The following is a 13,451-nucleotide window of genomic DNA, read 5'->3' as shown; positions in this document are numbered from 1 at the left end:
TCAACCGCCAAGGCGGTCTATGCTCCCATTGCATGTCACAACTCACCCGCCGTCTCCTCCTCTGGAGTCAGCAGCGCCTCAAGTCGCTACATTCCACTCACATCCCAGGAGACCTCAACACCGCAGTGGATGCGCTGTCACATCAGGTTACCCTCAGGGGAGAGTGGAGACTCCACCCTCAGGTGGTCCAGCTGATTTGGAGTCGATTCGGTCAAGCACAGGTAGACCTGTTTGCTTCCTGGGAATCCTCACACTGCCCGTTTTGGTACGCCCTGACCGAGGCACCCCTCGGTATAGATGCTCTGGCACACAGCTGGCCCTCTGGACTATGCAAATACGTGTTTCCCCCAGTGAGCCTACTTGCACAGACCCCGTGCAAGGTCAGGGAGGATGAGGAGCAGATCATCCTAGTAGCACCCTACTGGCCCACCCAGACGTGGTTCTCGGATCTCACGCTCCTCACGACAGCCCCCCCCCCCCCCCCGGCGAATTCCCCTGAGGAAGGACCTTCTTTCTCAGGGACCTGTGGTGGTAGACATGATCACTCAGGCTAGGACTCCCTTTACGAGGCGCCTGTATGCCTTGAAGTGGTGTCTGTTCGCTAAGTGGTGTTCTTCCCGACGCGAAGACCCCCAGAGATGCGCTGTCGGATCAGTGCTTTCCTTCCTGCAGGAGAGGCTGGAGGGGCAGCTGTCCCCCTCCACACTGAAGGTGTATGTAGCCGCTACTTTGGCTCATCACGATGGAGTAGATGGTAAGTATTTGGGGAAGCACGACTTGATCATCAGGTTCTTGAGAGGCGCTAGGAGGTTGAATCCCTCCAGACCACGTCTCTTCCCCTCGTGGGACCTCTCTGTAGTCCTTCAGGGTCTACAGGGAGCTCCCTTTGAGCCCTTGGAGTCAGCTGAGCTTAAGGCACTCTCTTTGAAGACTGCCTCCTGACTGCACTCACTTCCATCAAAAGGGTAGGGGACCTGCAGGCATTCTCTGTCAGTGAATCCTGCCTGGGGTTCGGTCCGGGTTACTCTCATGTGATCCTGAGACCCCGACCGGGCTATGTGCCCAAGGTTCCCACGACCCCCTTTAGGGATCAGGTGGTGAACCTGCAAGCGCTGCCCCAGGAGGAGGCAGACCAAGCCTTGGCGTTACTGTGTCTGGTGCGAGCTTTACGTATCTATTTGGATCGCACGCAGAGCCTTAGAAGCTTCGAGCAGCTCTTTGTTTGCTTTGGTGGACAGCGGAAAGGAAGCGCTGTCTCCAAACAGAGGATCGGCCACTGGGTCATTGACACCATCACAATGGCATATCAAGCTCAGGCCGTGCCACCCCCTGCGGGGTTACGAGCCCACTCCACCAGGAGTGTGGCGGCCTCCTGGGCCCTGGCCAGTGGCGCCTCTTTGGCAGACATCTGCAGAGCAATGGGCTTGGCAACACCCAAGACCTTTGTGAGGTTCTACAATCTCCGGGTTGAGCCAGTCTCATCCCGTGTATTGGCAGGCACGAGCAGGTAAGTTCTGGAACAAACTGGCCGGGTGTACCGCTTGCGCATAGCGCCTTTCCACTCCCTTGAGGTGAAGACATGCGCTCTTGACTCCCAGTCGTGTTCACAGACTGTGATCCCTGGATGACTTTCCTCCTTAGCCCTCTGGCAGTTGAGTTTGCAGAGAAACGTGCACTATGAGCCCCTGTACTGAGGTAGGTGCTCCACATGTGCTGGTTCCCCGAAGGCGACCCCATGTGATATCTTCCGCAAAATTGTTTCCCTGATGGCAAACTGCATCTTCCTTGGGCAGAGGCCCCTCTGCCCCCAGTCGCCATGCTCTGTAGAAACTCCTCCCCCTTCGGGTAGGACCTACCATGGGACCTCTCCACATGACATACTTCCGACAAGACTCGGTAAGACCGTGTGATGTATTCCACTCAGAATACCCCCCCCCTTTTTGGGCAGGGTGTGGTGTCCGCGGTGTCTTCCCCTTGGGAGGGACACCCTCTGACGCAGACACTTATGGCTCCTAGTCAGTTAACAAATTCCACTCTTTTTGGGGAGAAAAGAGAGGGAAAATAGGCCTCAGCTGGGCTAGCCTGTCCCTATAGTTGGGCAGCCGACTTGTTCCTAATGGACCATTCGACGCTCATAAGAGCGTTGGGGGAGGTTATGTGATGGCCTGGTGCACTGGCTACGAGGCACACAGTAGTCTGCCCGTCACACACTGCCATTTCACGTAACACAGTTCAGCTAGTTGTGCCGTTTTGTATAGGGACCCCTAGTGTCACTACATTGACACAACGTCGAGTGAGTGACAGATAGTGAATGTCCTGGTTACTTTCGTAACCTCCATTCCCTGATGGAGGGAACGAGACGTTGTGTCCCTCTTGCCACAACGCTGAACTACCCGCTGAAATGGCCGGAACCTGGTCTCGGCTCTTCAGCACAAAACCTGAATGAGTGGTTGCATACCAGCTCCTTTTATACCCGTATGTCCGTGGGAGTGGCATGCAAATTCCACTCGCCAATTTAAAAAATCTTTTTTAAAAAAAAGCAGAGGTGTTTGGGGCTCCCAAGAGTGACCCCTAGTGTCACTACATTGACACAACATCTCATTCCCTCCATCAGGGAACGGAGGTTACAAAAGTAACCAGGACGTTTATATGATACATAAATATTTGTATATAGTGAATGCTATGAAAGTGAATTTTAATTTATCTGTGCATCAATTTGAATTTTTATGTACAGTGTAATGTATATTAATGAAACATAATCTTCTGACCATAAATGTTTGGGGACTCATACACCCCCGTTTTTATTATTAAAACCTAAGGCTTAGTTACACTTACACTATTTCCTAAAGTTTATGGAATGATAATTATTGTTATAATAAAATATAATACTAAATCTATGAAGAGATATATAAGACCCTTGCTGTAGCTGCCCATTTGTGTGTATATAGGTGTGCATGAGGCTAAATAGAGTGATGGATGAGTCTAGAATATCAGTGATGATGCTGTCTTCAAAGAAATAGGCATCACAAGATCAGATTAAGTAACTGTCTGAAACAATTCCGTGATCTATATCTTGAAACAGTGTAGTGACTGAGGGAATTGTTTGACTGGACACGGATCGGAGTGTTTATGTGAAGGTTTACAGTGGTATTCAGAAACTCGAAAAGAGCTAGTATTTGCACTTTTCTACAGTATATATATATATATATATATATATATATATAGCATATACAGTACAGTATACCAATAAACACAAAAATCTAGGCCAAATATATCATGGCCACATGTCAATCATCTAGTGAATCTTTAATTTCAGTTTTTGGCATCTATGCAGGTGATTGTCTCTTGGACCAACCTCAGAAACCTTTAACTCTACCAGAAGTGCTCCCTGGTGCATCATATGGTTTAGAGCGGCAGTGCGAGCTTGCCTTCGGAGCTAGTTCAAAGCCATGCCTGTTCATGCAGGCACCATGTCAGCGCTTATGGTGCACAGGGAAGACTCGTGGGCAACTGGTGTGCCAGACAAGACACTTTCCGTGGGCAGATGGAACTAGCTGTGGGGATGGACAGCTCTGCATGCGTGGTACCTGTGTAGAGAAACAGGAGATCTCCAAAACTAAGGTAACTTAACACAACAGACACACAGATTAAAGCTGTAGGTTGATACTGTGAAAAGAACAAAAGAAAGAATGGAGATTGTTTGCCTTGTCTGATCCTGTCGACAGGGCATGCATCTGTATTTAAGAGTAGCCATTGACCCTATCAAACATCGCTTTACATCGCTTGACTCATTCTGACTCAGTTTAAACCTGGTATTAAAATCTTGAATGATATGATAACAAGTGGACTTGTGATCCGATCACCAAACCACATTCTGAGATAGCTGAAAACACGTGACCACATCGATTATGTATTGTAATGTAAATTTTCATGTATTCTAATGCACCCTAATGTGACCACAACAAAGATTTGACATATTGATGTCAATCTTTAAAAAAATTCTCCACTTGATTTGTTCCTTTGCTTTATTTGCCTTGTTACTTAGCAATCTTGAACATGAGCTGTGGACATGTTAATCTCAATGGTCAAGTCATTTGGAGATTAGAAGTAAAATATTGTGTCCATAGTAAAGGCAAAATTTTAAATGGTCAAGTGAGTTGTGACAACTACCTCTTCCTGTTTCTTTCTCTTAGTTGGATGGCAGATGGGGTAAATGGGGACCATTTGGAACATGCTCCAGAACTTGTGGAGGTGGAGTGCAGCTGTCAAAAAGAGAGTGTGACAACCCCGTGCCAGTTAATGGGGGCAAATACTGCCAAGGAGTGAGGGTCAAATACCGTTCCTGCAACCTCACCCCATGCCTCGACACAGGTTTCAACCCTTTAAAAAGATTATAAATTCATACAAGGATTATTTATTATTTGGAATAACTGTTTTGATGCATTTTGGCATTACTTGTGGAGTATGACCAATAGACATAAAATACCTAAAATGGGCATTTAAATTATTTAGGGATTCAAATCATACAAGCTTCTTTCTGTGTGGTTAGAATTAAAATTCTGGTTTGGAGAAGCACTGTAAATGAGGTAAAAGATAAAAGTTAATTTATACATCCCCTCTTACATTTGTTTCTGTTTCTATCTCCATTACTTTTTCCTGTAGGAAAGAGCTATCGTGAGAAACAGTGTGAAGCTTACAATGGGTTTAATCTAAACACTAACCGGCTTACCCCCTCTGTGGTATGGGTACCCAAATATTCTGGTGTTTCCATCAAAGATATGTGCAAGCTGATTTGCAGGGCAAATGGAACAGGCTACTTCTACGTTCTTGCCCCAAAGGTGAGCACTTTGGGGCAGTGAGTTACTCACTGTGTACCACCTTTAGACATGTTTTATAGTGTTTCAAGTGTTTCAAAACATTTGGGTTTGAAGGCATCAAAAAGCATGTGTTGTAGAACTACAGTATGTGAAATATATTTAAAAGGATAGATAACCCAAAAATTTAAATTCAATCATCATTTACTCACCCTCATATTGTCCAAAGCTTTTTTTTTTCTTCTTTATTACATGGAATGCAAAAGGAGATGTTAGGCAGAATGACAGCCTCATTATACCATTCATTTTCATTGTATGGAGATGCAATAAAAGTTAATGGTGATTGAAACTAAAGCCAGTGTTACACTAGCAGACTACAAACAACTACATTTTGGCTGAGGGTGTCACACTTGCAGACTGTTTTGCTGAGATCTCACTTTCTTCAGTCTGAGGTATGACACACTTGCCGATTAAGAATGGCGATTCTCTCTGATTTCCTGTCACGTGGAGCTTGCTGAAATAACAACAGGAGTACCGTGTGAGCATAAACAATTGTAAAAGAGTGATGTAGAATGTGATTCATGGAGTAACTTTACCTTGTGAAAGTGTGTGATAGTGTATTTATCCCTCGAGGCTTGCCGTAGAATGCGTATGTCCATATGCAGCTTGCATATTATGTTCAGTTAAAACAGCCTGTTGTGCCTTTGCTTTCTGATTTCATTAGTCATTTTAGTGTAGGAGAAAAACACAGGAAAAATGCTTGGTGACAGAATCACCATGGATTACAGTCCATAGGATTGCTAAGCAACAAGGCAAATAAACCAAAGGAACAGATCCAGTGGACTATTTTTGAAAGATGTCAAATCTTTGTGATGATATGCAGCTAAGTACGGTTGCAGATGAAAACGTTCAGATCAGCTTGATGTCTTATCAGTTCTCAGTAAAAGAAGAAGCTCATTTGTCACTTGAGAACACAAGGGCCAGCCCTGGCAAACAATTTTTTCTGTCATGTCGGATCCTTTTTTCCATTGCTGTAACCATTAACTCAGCAGGGAGTCCCGACGGTCAAGGGATTAATGACCTCCCACTGTCAGACGCTAATGCGGGCATTGTCACCCTCCGCCTTGCGATTATGTTTATGAAACTCACTCCTGAAAATCTCTGGAAAAATCGGCTGGTGTGGTGCCGGCTTCACATACCACTGAATATCTTCTTTTGCTTTCCACAGAAGAAAAAAAATGTCAAATGGGTTTTGAACAACATGAGGCATTGGGGCAAAAGGAAATTGTTAGTACAGTGGAGTCCCTGCAACCCCTTCTGTGATGACAATATCTATCCAGTTGACAATGCTCACTGAAAAACATATTCGTCAGTCGAAGTGCTTCATTGACCTAATTTGTATCTCATGAATGAAAGCGTCAGTCCCTGGAGATTACAAAGCTTGAGTACTTTATGGGGATGAGGAGAACACATTTCTTTATAGGGTCTACAACACGTATATAACCTGTCAGTGAGTTCATGATGTTTTGAATATCTAGCATTCAAGGTTCACTCAAGTGTCCACACTGCCCTCCTTGCATTACTAATTTATCGACCTCCTAAGGCTTTTTCAGATTTTTTCTCTGAGCTCTATGAACTGCTTACCCTTTCCTGTTCTGCAGCCTCCCGTTATCTTGCTTGGTGACTTCAATATTCATGTTGATACTAATTGTACTGCTGTTAATGAACTAATGGCTATTCTTCATTGCTTTAATTTTGTTAAACATGTAAAATGTCCTACTCACTCTCATGTTCGTACTCTTGATCTGATCTGTACTTTTGGTATTGACAATATAACTACTTCATGCTCTGATGTTATGATCTCTGATCACAAACTCATTGAATTTAGTTTTGTTTTTGCTATCAAAAAGCCTAGATGTAAAACCAGAATAATGTACTGCAATGTTAATGCTGTCGATGTATCATCTTTCTCTGCATCCATCTCTGCTTCTATCATATCTCATCATGCTGATGTTTCCTGTCCCTCTGAAATCCTCTCTATTTACAACTCTACAATCTCTGAGGCTTTAGAAACTCATGCTCCCGTCAAAACTAGATTGGTGCCATCCTCAAATTCATCCCCATGGTTTACCACTGAGCTTCAGACATTAAAACATACTGGTAGATGTCTGGAACAATTGCACAGGAAATCTGGTCTTGTTGTTCATTTTTCAGCATTTTCTGATCACCTGCAAAAGTCTGCGCTCAATTTCACTCATACAGCATATCTCTCCTCAGTCATTATTAATTCTAAATGTAGGTCCAGAACTCTGTTTGGGACTGTAAATAAACTCATTCACCCCCCTTCTCACAACGCCTTGGGCTCGAACGAGCATTATAACACTTTCCTCCACTTCTTTCAAAACAAAATAAAACTCTATCTATGATTGATTTCCGACTATAACTCCTGCACCATCTACTAACAGGCTACCACCTGATCAACCTGTCCACTTACTTTCTAGTTTTACCCCAACCAGCCCAACTTCTGTGACTGAGTTAATTACAAAATCTAACTTATCATCCTGCCAGCTAGACCCTGTGCCTACTCCCCTTATTAAAAGTTGTACCTGTATTATTTAGGCTCCTGTCTCATATTTAATAAACTGCTCTCTTTCATCTGCCTCTGCTCCGAAAGATCTGAAAACTGCTGCTATCACCCCTATTATAAAGAAACCTGGCTTGGATCATTCTGATTTGAACAACTTTAGGCCTGTTTCTAATCTCCCTTTTGTATCAAAAATATGGGAAATATTGGTTTTCTAATCTTGTTGGACCTGAGCACTGCATTTGATACAGTTTGTCATGACACTTCTCTCTCGACTCTCTTCTGTTGGAGTCACTGACACATTCTTGGTTTAAATCCTAGCTCAATGATAGACAAAGTTTTATTTCTATTAAGAAATTTAAATCTCACAGTGTCCCTGTTAATTGTGGAGCCCTGCAGGGCTCTGTTCTTGGCCCTTTGCTTTTCAATATTTATATACTGCCCCTTTGTCATGTTATCTGTTGATATGGCTTTAACTACCACTGTTACGCGGATGATCTGCAAATCTATATTTCGGCTCATTCTGAAGCTGCGCTCCCACTATGCTCACTTAATGATTGTCTCAATGAAATTAAGACCTGGTTACAAACCAGTTGTCTTAAATTCATCATTGATAAGACTGAGGTTATGTTATTTGGTTTACCAGCTCTGATAAAAAAATCTAATATGAGTATTTCCATTGATGGTGTGCTTTTCAAACCTTCGAAAACCATTTGGGTATCACTTTGACCCATCCTTATCATTTCAACCTCACATTAGTTCCCTTGTTAAGGCTGCATTCTTTCACCTCCGTAATATCGCACGTCTCTGCCCACTGTTAAGTCAGAAAGACACAGAAACTCTGGTCCATGCTTTTATATCCACTCACCTTGATTATTGTAATTCCCTTTTGATTGGCTTACCTGCAAAACTCATTGTCAGACTGCAGTATGCAGCATGCATTGTTACTCACACCAGTCATACTGCCCATATTACTCCTATTCTCCGTGACTTACACTGGCTGGCGGTTTCTTCTCAAATCCATTACAAGATCATTCTATTAACCTTTAAATGCCTCAATGGCCTTGCACCCCACTATCTCTCTGAATTACTGTAGCCTTACCGACCAATGTGTTCCCTCAGGTCCTCTGGTTCTCAACATCTTGCTGTCCCCAGATTTCATCTTTCCTCTATTGTTGGTAGATCCTTCAGTGTCATGGCACTGAAACTCTGGAACTCACTCCATTTAGAGCTCCGTATTATTTCTTCCACCATGGCTTTCAAGTCTCAGTTGATAGCGTATCTATTCTCGCAGTACTTTTTTTTCTACATCTTAATGTTTTGTTTGTTTGTTTGCTGTGATTACTGTTTGTTTCACTCTGTTTATGCATATTTTGTTGTCATGATGTCATTCTATTGTAAAGCGACCTTGAGCTGTGGGAAAGGTGCTTAATAAATAAAACATATTATTATTATTCAGCAGACAATGATATAGTAAACCTAACACACCTTCAAATCATAAAATACATTTTCTACAGTTTAATACATGAAAGCCCATGCATGCAATATCCCAAACAGTTATGAGTTATTTTAGAATTTCTGAGTTATCTAAGAATTTATTGGAGGAAAAAGGAACATGAAATTAAGAACGTATATTACTATAGGCATTTTACAAGGGAAGAAAGCTCCATGCCTGCTTAACACTTACCTCAGATGTCACTGTGTAAAGAGTAGAGTGGTTAGGAAGGAATAATAAAAGTGAGAGAAGAGATAAAGAAGGTGAAAGAGATTACCTTTGTGAGATATTGCCGTGTGGAATGAAGCACTAAAGACACAACAGTTTCGTCATGGCCAACACTCTCACTTCAGAACAGCAGAGGTATGTTTATGGGACTGACATGCTGTTTTAACCAGGCTTTGACACGGAAGCAACTATTCAGAACTTGAACTCTTGAATAGACTAAAAGACTCTAATCTGCTCAAGACATGCATTCTTTTGCCAAAGGTGAAAGAGACTAGACTGGATAGTATAGTAATTCAATAAGCCCTGTTGCTCAACTGAAAGTGTACTTAACCCAAAACAAACTGTCAACAGATAGTGAATTGACAGAAACAGCTTAATTAAATATAGAGGAGGCCACTGCCACGCATCCCAAACACCCCCCCTCATCCCCACCCCCCGACAGGGGCACCAATAAGGATCTCACCTAGGGTGCCAGAATCGTCTGAAACGGCCTTGCAAGAATGGTCTTTATCACCATAAAATGCTCCAAAAGGACAGAGGCCCTCAAGATTGCAGGCATTTAATTAGCTTTTCTCTGCTTTTTATAGGTTGTTGATGGAACACCATGTTCTCCTGACTCCTCATCAGTCTGTGTCCAAGGTAAATGCATCAAGGCAGGCTGTGATGGAAAACTAGGCTCCAATAAGAAGTTTAACAAGTGTGGTGTCTGTGGAGGAGATAACAAGAATTGCAAGAAGATCTCAGGCCTTTTCACCAAGCCTGCGTGAGTGAACTGGGGTCATAAAGAATTTTAGAAGAATTAATGCATTTCTTATGCTTTTGGTGCACCTTATATGCATTGAACTGATCATCAAGGCATCCTGGACTGGAGATTACATCTCTGCAAACACTTAGGATCATTATCTAATTTAAACTCCTTTAAAAAGTCCATGAGGTGCTTGGGCTGCTTCAGATTATGATAAAATAGCTTTTGGTACAGATTCGTCCATTGACAAATTAAGGTAGAAATGATATCTGAAAACATTCTAATCCTTTTTCTGACCTTTCACTCTCTCATCAGACATGGTTACAATTTTGTGGTCATGCTTCCCATTGGAGCCTCCAACATCGACATCAGGCAGCGTGGCTACAAGGGCATTTTGAGTGATGACAACTATCTAGCCGTCAAGAACAGCCAGGGAAAGTACCTGCTAAATGGAAACTATGTGGTGTCTGCAATGGAGAAGGATATTCTAGTAAAAGGAAGCTTGCTTCGTTACAGTGGAACCGTCGGTTCCTCTGAGACTCTCCAGACAGTGAAGCCTCTTGGTGAGGCCCTGATAATTGAAGTGTTGTCTGTGGGCCAGATGACACCTCCACGCATCCGCTATTCCTTCTACTTACCACGGGAGAGTAAAGATACCAAGGTGCAAAAGAAGCATGAAAATACACATGCCGAAAACAGTGTGCTTAGGGAAGAGGGAGGAATCAATAAAGGTGGAAAAGAGTCAGATCTGCTCAAGGACAACATCTCACCATCTTACATCAAAGATAGCCTACCATCACCGGGGAAGTGGGTGGCAGCAGTATGGGACATGTGCTCAGTTACCTGCGGTAATGGGCTCCAGAGGAGAATGGTGCAGTGTCTTGTTGCAGATGGTGGGCCTGGGGTGGACTGTGACCCTGCCCATAAGCCTAGTACTATTCAGGTATGTGGAGACCCTTGCCCCATGTGGGAAGTGGGTGACTGGTCCCCCTGCTCCAAAACCTGTGGGAAGGGATTCAAACGGCGCCTGCTTCGCTGTGCTACAAATACAGGAAAGCTGCTACCCAGAGAGCACTGTGCAGGCAAGAAGAAGCCACAGGAGCTGGACTTCTGTTCACTAACTCCTTGTAAATAATCCTTACCTACCTTTCCTCCTGTCATTAATTCCATACATGGACCTTCCATTTTGTCAAATTACTTATTCAGAGAATAGAGAAAAGAACAAACAAAAAGACACTGTTCTGGTTCATATTTTTTATTGCCTCATCTGCCTGAAAATGGGAAAGATTAAATGAACATCCATAGAAACATTATGAGGCAGACAACTGAGGTCATTTGATAAATAGGCTTGAACACAAATGCAAAAGTATTCTACCTCGAATTGTAACCAAATTGTTAATTGATATAATTCATGCAATATATACCATGTCTTCTGAAGCAATACAACCACTTTGTGTGATGAACAGAATACAATTTAAGTTGTGTTTTTCTATCAAATCTTGTGACCAAACATGGAATATGACATCATGATATTTGGTCACAAAACTCGATGAACACCAATGAGGTTTGATGTTATCGTGTAGCTGCCATATTTTATTTTTAAATGCTTTATTAATGATTTGATTTGAGGGTTAAAGGCTTAAATTTTGTTCTGTTCAGTACATAAAGTGATTGTATCTCTTCAGACAACCTGGAATGTAGTCGAGTTTATATATATATATATATATATATATATATATATATATATATATATATATATATATATATATACATACATACATACATACAGTATGTATATTATTTTTAAGAGAGAAAGTCATGCCTGTTTGGAGCAAGTAAAGTTAGGGTGAGTAAATAATAACAGAATTTTGGGTGAACTATCCCTTAAACTGAATGGATACTTTTTCCACAAACATCCTTGTAAAAAATCTCTATTTGTGTGAGCAACTGATGTTTGAAATTATCTTTAATGAATGCTTGCAGTGAAAGCTATCCCAAACACTGATATGCCCCATCTGAGTTAACAGAAACATTCCACAGGGTATATAATAAACTAACCCAGAAAATGCCTTTGTACTGCATGGAACTGGTTGCAACTATATACCCTTTGATTCTCTCTTTTCTCCAAAGCACAGATAATGGTGAATAGTGAATTGGGAAAATTAACTGCATCAAGATAAACATCCAAGGATGAGACCGGAGTATTTGAATAGGAGGTTAATATTTGCAAAAAATGGTTTACTGGTTTATTTGTTTTTCAAATTTTTTTAGAATCTTGCTATACTACAAAACCAACAACATCCCAGCAGCTCTCTCCTATTTTTGCTTGAGGAATTTAAATTCTTTGTGTCAACAAACAGACTTAATATTAGCATTTTTTGCAGCTCACAACAAGTAGAGCAAGGAAGCAGGTTATCCCTGTGCTTTACATCATGTAGATAAAATAAGTCACTATTTTGGTAATGTGACTAGAAGTCTACTTTTCCAAGCACAACTACATTCCATCAAGCCCTTGCATGCAATCCAAGGGTCAACTTTTACTCACACTTTTACACAGTAACTCAAGATGGGCCATTTTGACAAAGTGCAGATCATGGAAATATTTAAGATGTAAAAGATGTATTAGCCCCTTCAAATAAAACAGCCAGGAGAATGCCTTACATATACAAGGCCTGTGTTTTATCATTAAGCATGTGTTAGCATGTTTGCCTTCTATCCTTAGACATTTTTGCATGTCCTTTCATCTCCTTCAAGCCCTCACTGTTATTTATCTCAACAAACCTAGTTTTTCTGGCCAGCATATTTCTTGCTGTCAACCATGTTCTGTACTGCCAAACACATTCTCTCCTCATCCAGTTTTCAGCCAGAGATCTTTTTTTGTTTGTTGTAATGCTGTTTAGCGAACATGTCCTCCTCTTCTCTACCTACCACAGAGCCAGAGGTGCAGCTGCTATAATCATGCCCTGTCTGGTACAGTTGCCATTGTAACTAAGTTATTATGACTATTAAAATGAATTTTGAGCGCTGGTGGCACAAGGTTGTGTTGTGCCCTGTGCTTCAGTGGCAAGTCATTCGTTGTATACAGTACATGAAAATCCCTGTAATACACTAAACATTTTACATTTGTGATCAAGGTTCTTCAGAGTGACCATATCGTCCATCTAAAAGATGGTTTCTGTATTACTATTTTTTTCTTTTGCACTTTTGTACAGCAAAAGATTTTAATGTCCTGCATGGGCTTGTATACCATGTATACATCCATCTGGTTGTGCACAGACAAGTCATGTAAATACCTATTATGTCTTGTTATACATAAATACAAACAAAACATTTCCCTCATCAATGCTTCAAGGTATTTATTCCAAATAAAACATATAGAAATATTTTGTTGTACAGTTTGTATCCTTTCTCCAGTTGTTTCTTGATAATTGTCTCAAATGTACCATTTGTCCCAATAGCTAACTTAGCTTGACAACATGTCTTGCCTATACACAGGAATAAAAAAAAATAAAAAAATAAAAAAAGAGGTTGTATTTCAAGATGAATGCAACAGCTGCATGCTTCTCATCTCAAGCCTTTTAAGGC

General features: G+C 41.8%; 1 protein-coding gene across 1 annotated transcript in view; it reads left to right on the top strand.

The window, feature by feature from the left end:
- The window catches only part of LOC127437534 (A disintegrin and metalloproteinase with thrombospondin motifs 15-like), a 35,915-nt gene extending 22,666 nt beyond the window's left edge, over nt 1–13,249 (top strand). Inside the window, exons 4-8 of the mRNA XM_051692524.1 lie at nt 3,335–3,621; nt 4,194–4,371; nt 4,663–4,838; nt 9,709–9,884; nt 10,182–13,249. Coding sequence (XP_051548484.1) covers nt 3,335–3,621; nt 4,194–4,371; nt 4,663–4,838; nt 9,709–9,884; nt 10,182–11,001 — 1,637 coding nt within the window. The 3' untranslated portion in view covers nt 11,002–13,249. The remainder of the gene's footprint in view (nt 1–3,334; nt 3,622–4,193; nt 4,372–4,662; nt 4,839–9,708; nt 9,885–10,181) is intronic.
- The last annotated feature ends 202 nt before the right edge of the window (nt 13,250–13,451 follow it).

This window comes from Myxocyprinus asiaticus, chromosome 4 (assembly GCF_019703515.2).
Source record: "Myxocyprinus asiaticus isolate MX2 ecotype Aquarium Trade chromosome 4, UBuf_Myxa_2, whole genome shotgun sequence".
Lineage (NCBI taxonomy): Eukaryota > Metazoa > Chordata > Actinopteri > Cypriniformes > Catostomidae > Myxocyprinus > Myxocyprinus asiaticus.
Note: the sequence above shows the minus strand (reverse complement) of the source record. Positions and strands in the feature narration are given on the sequence as shown.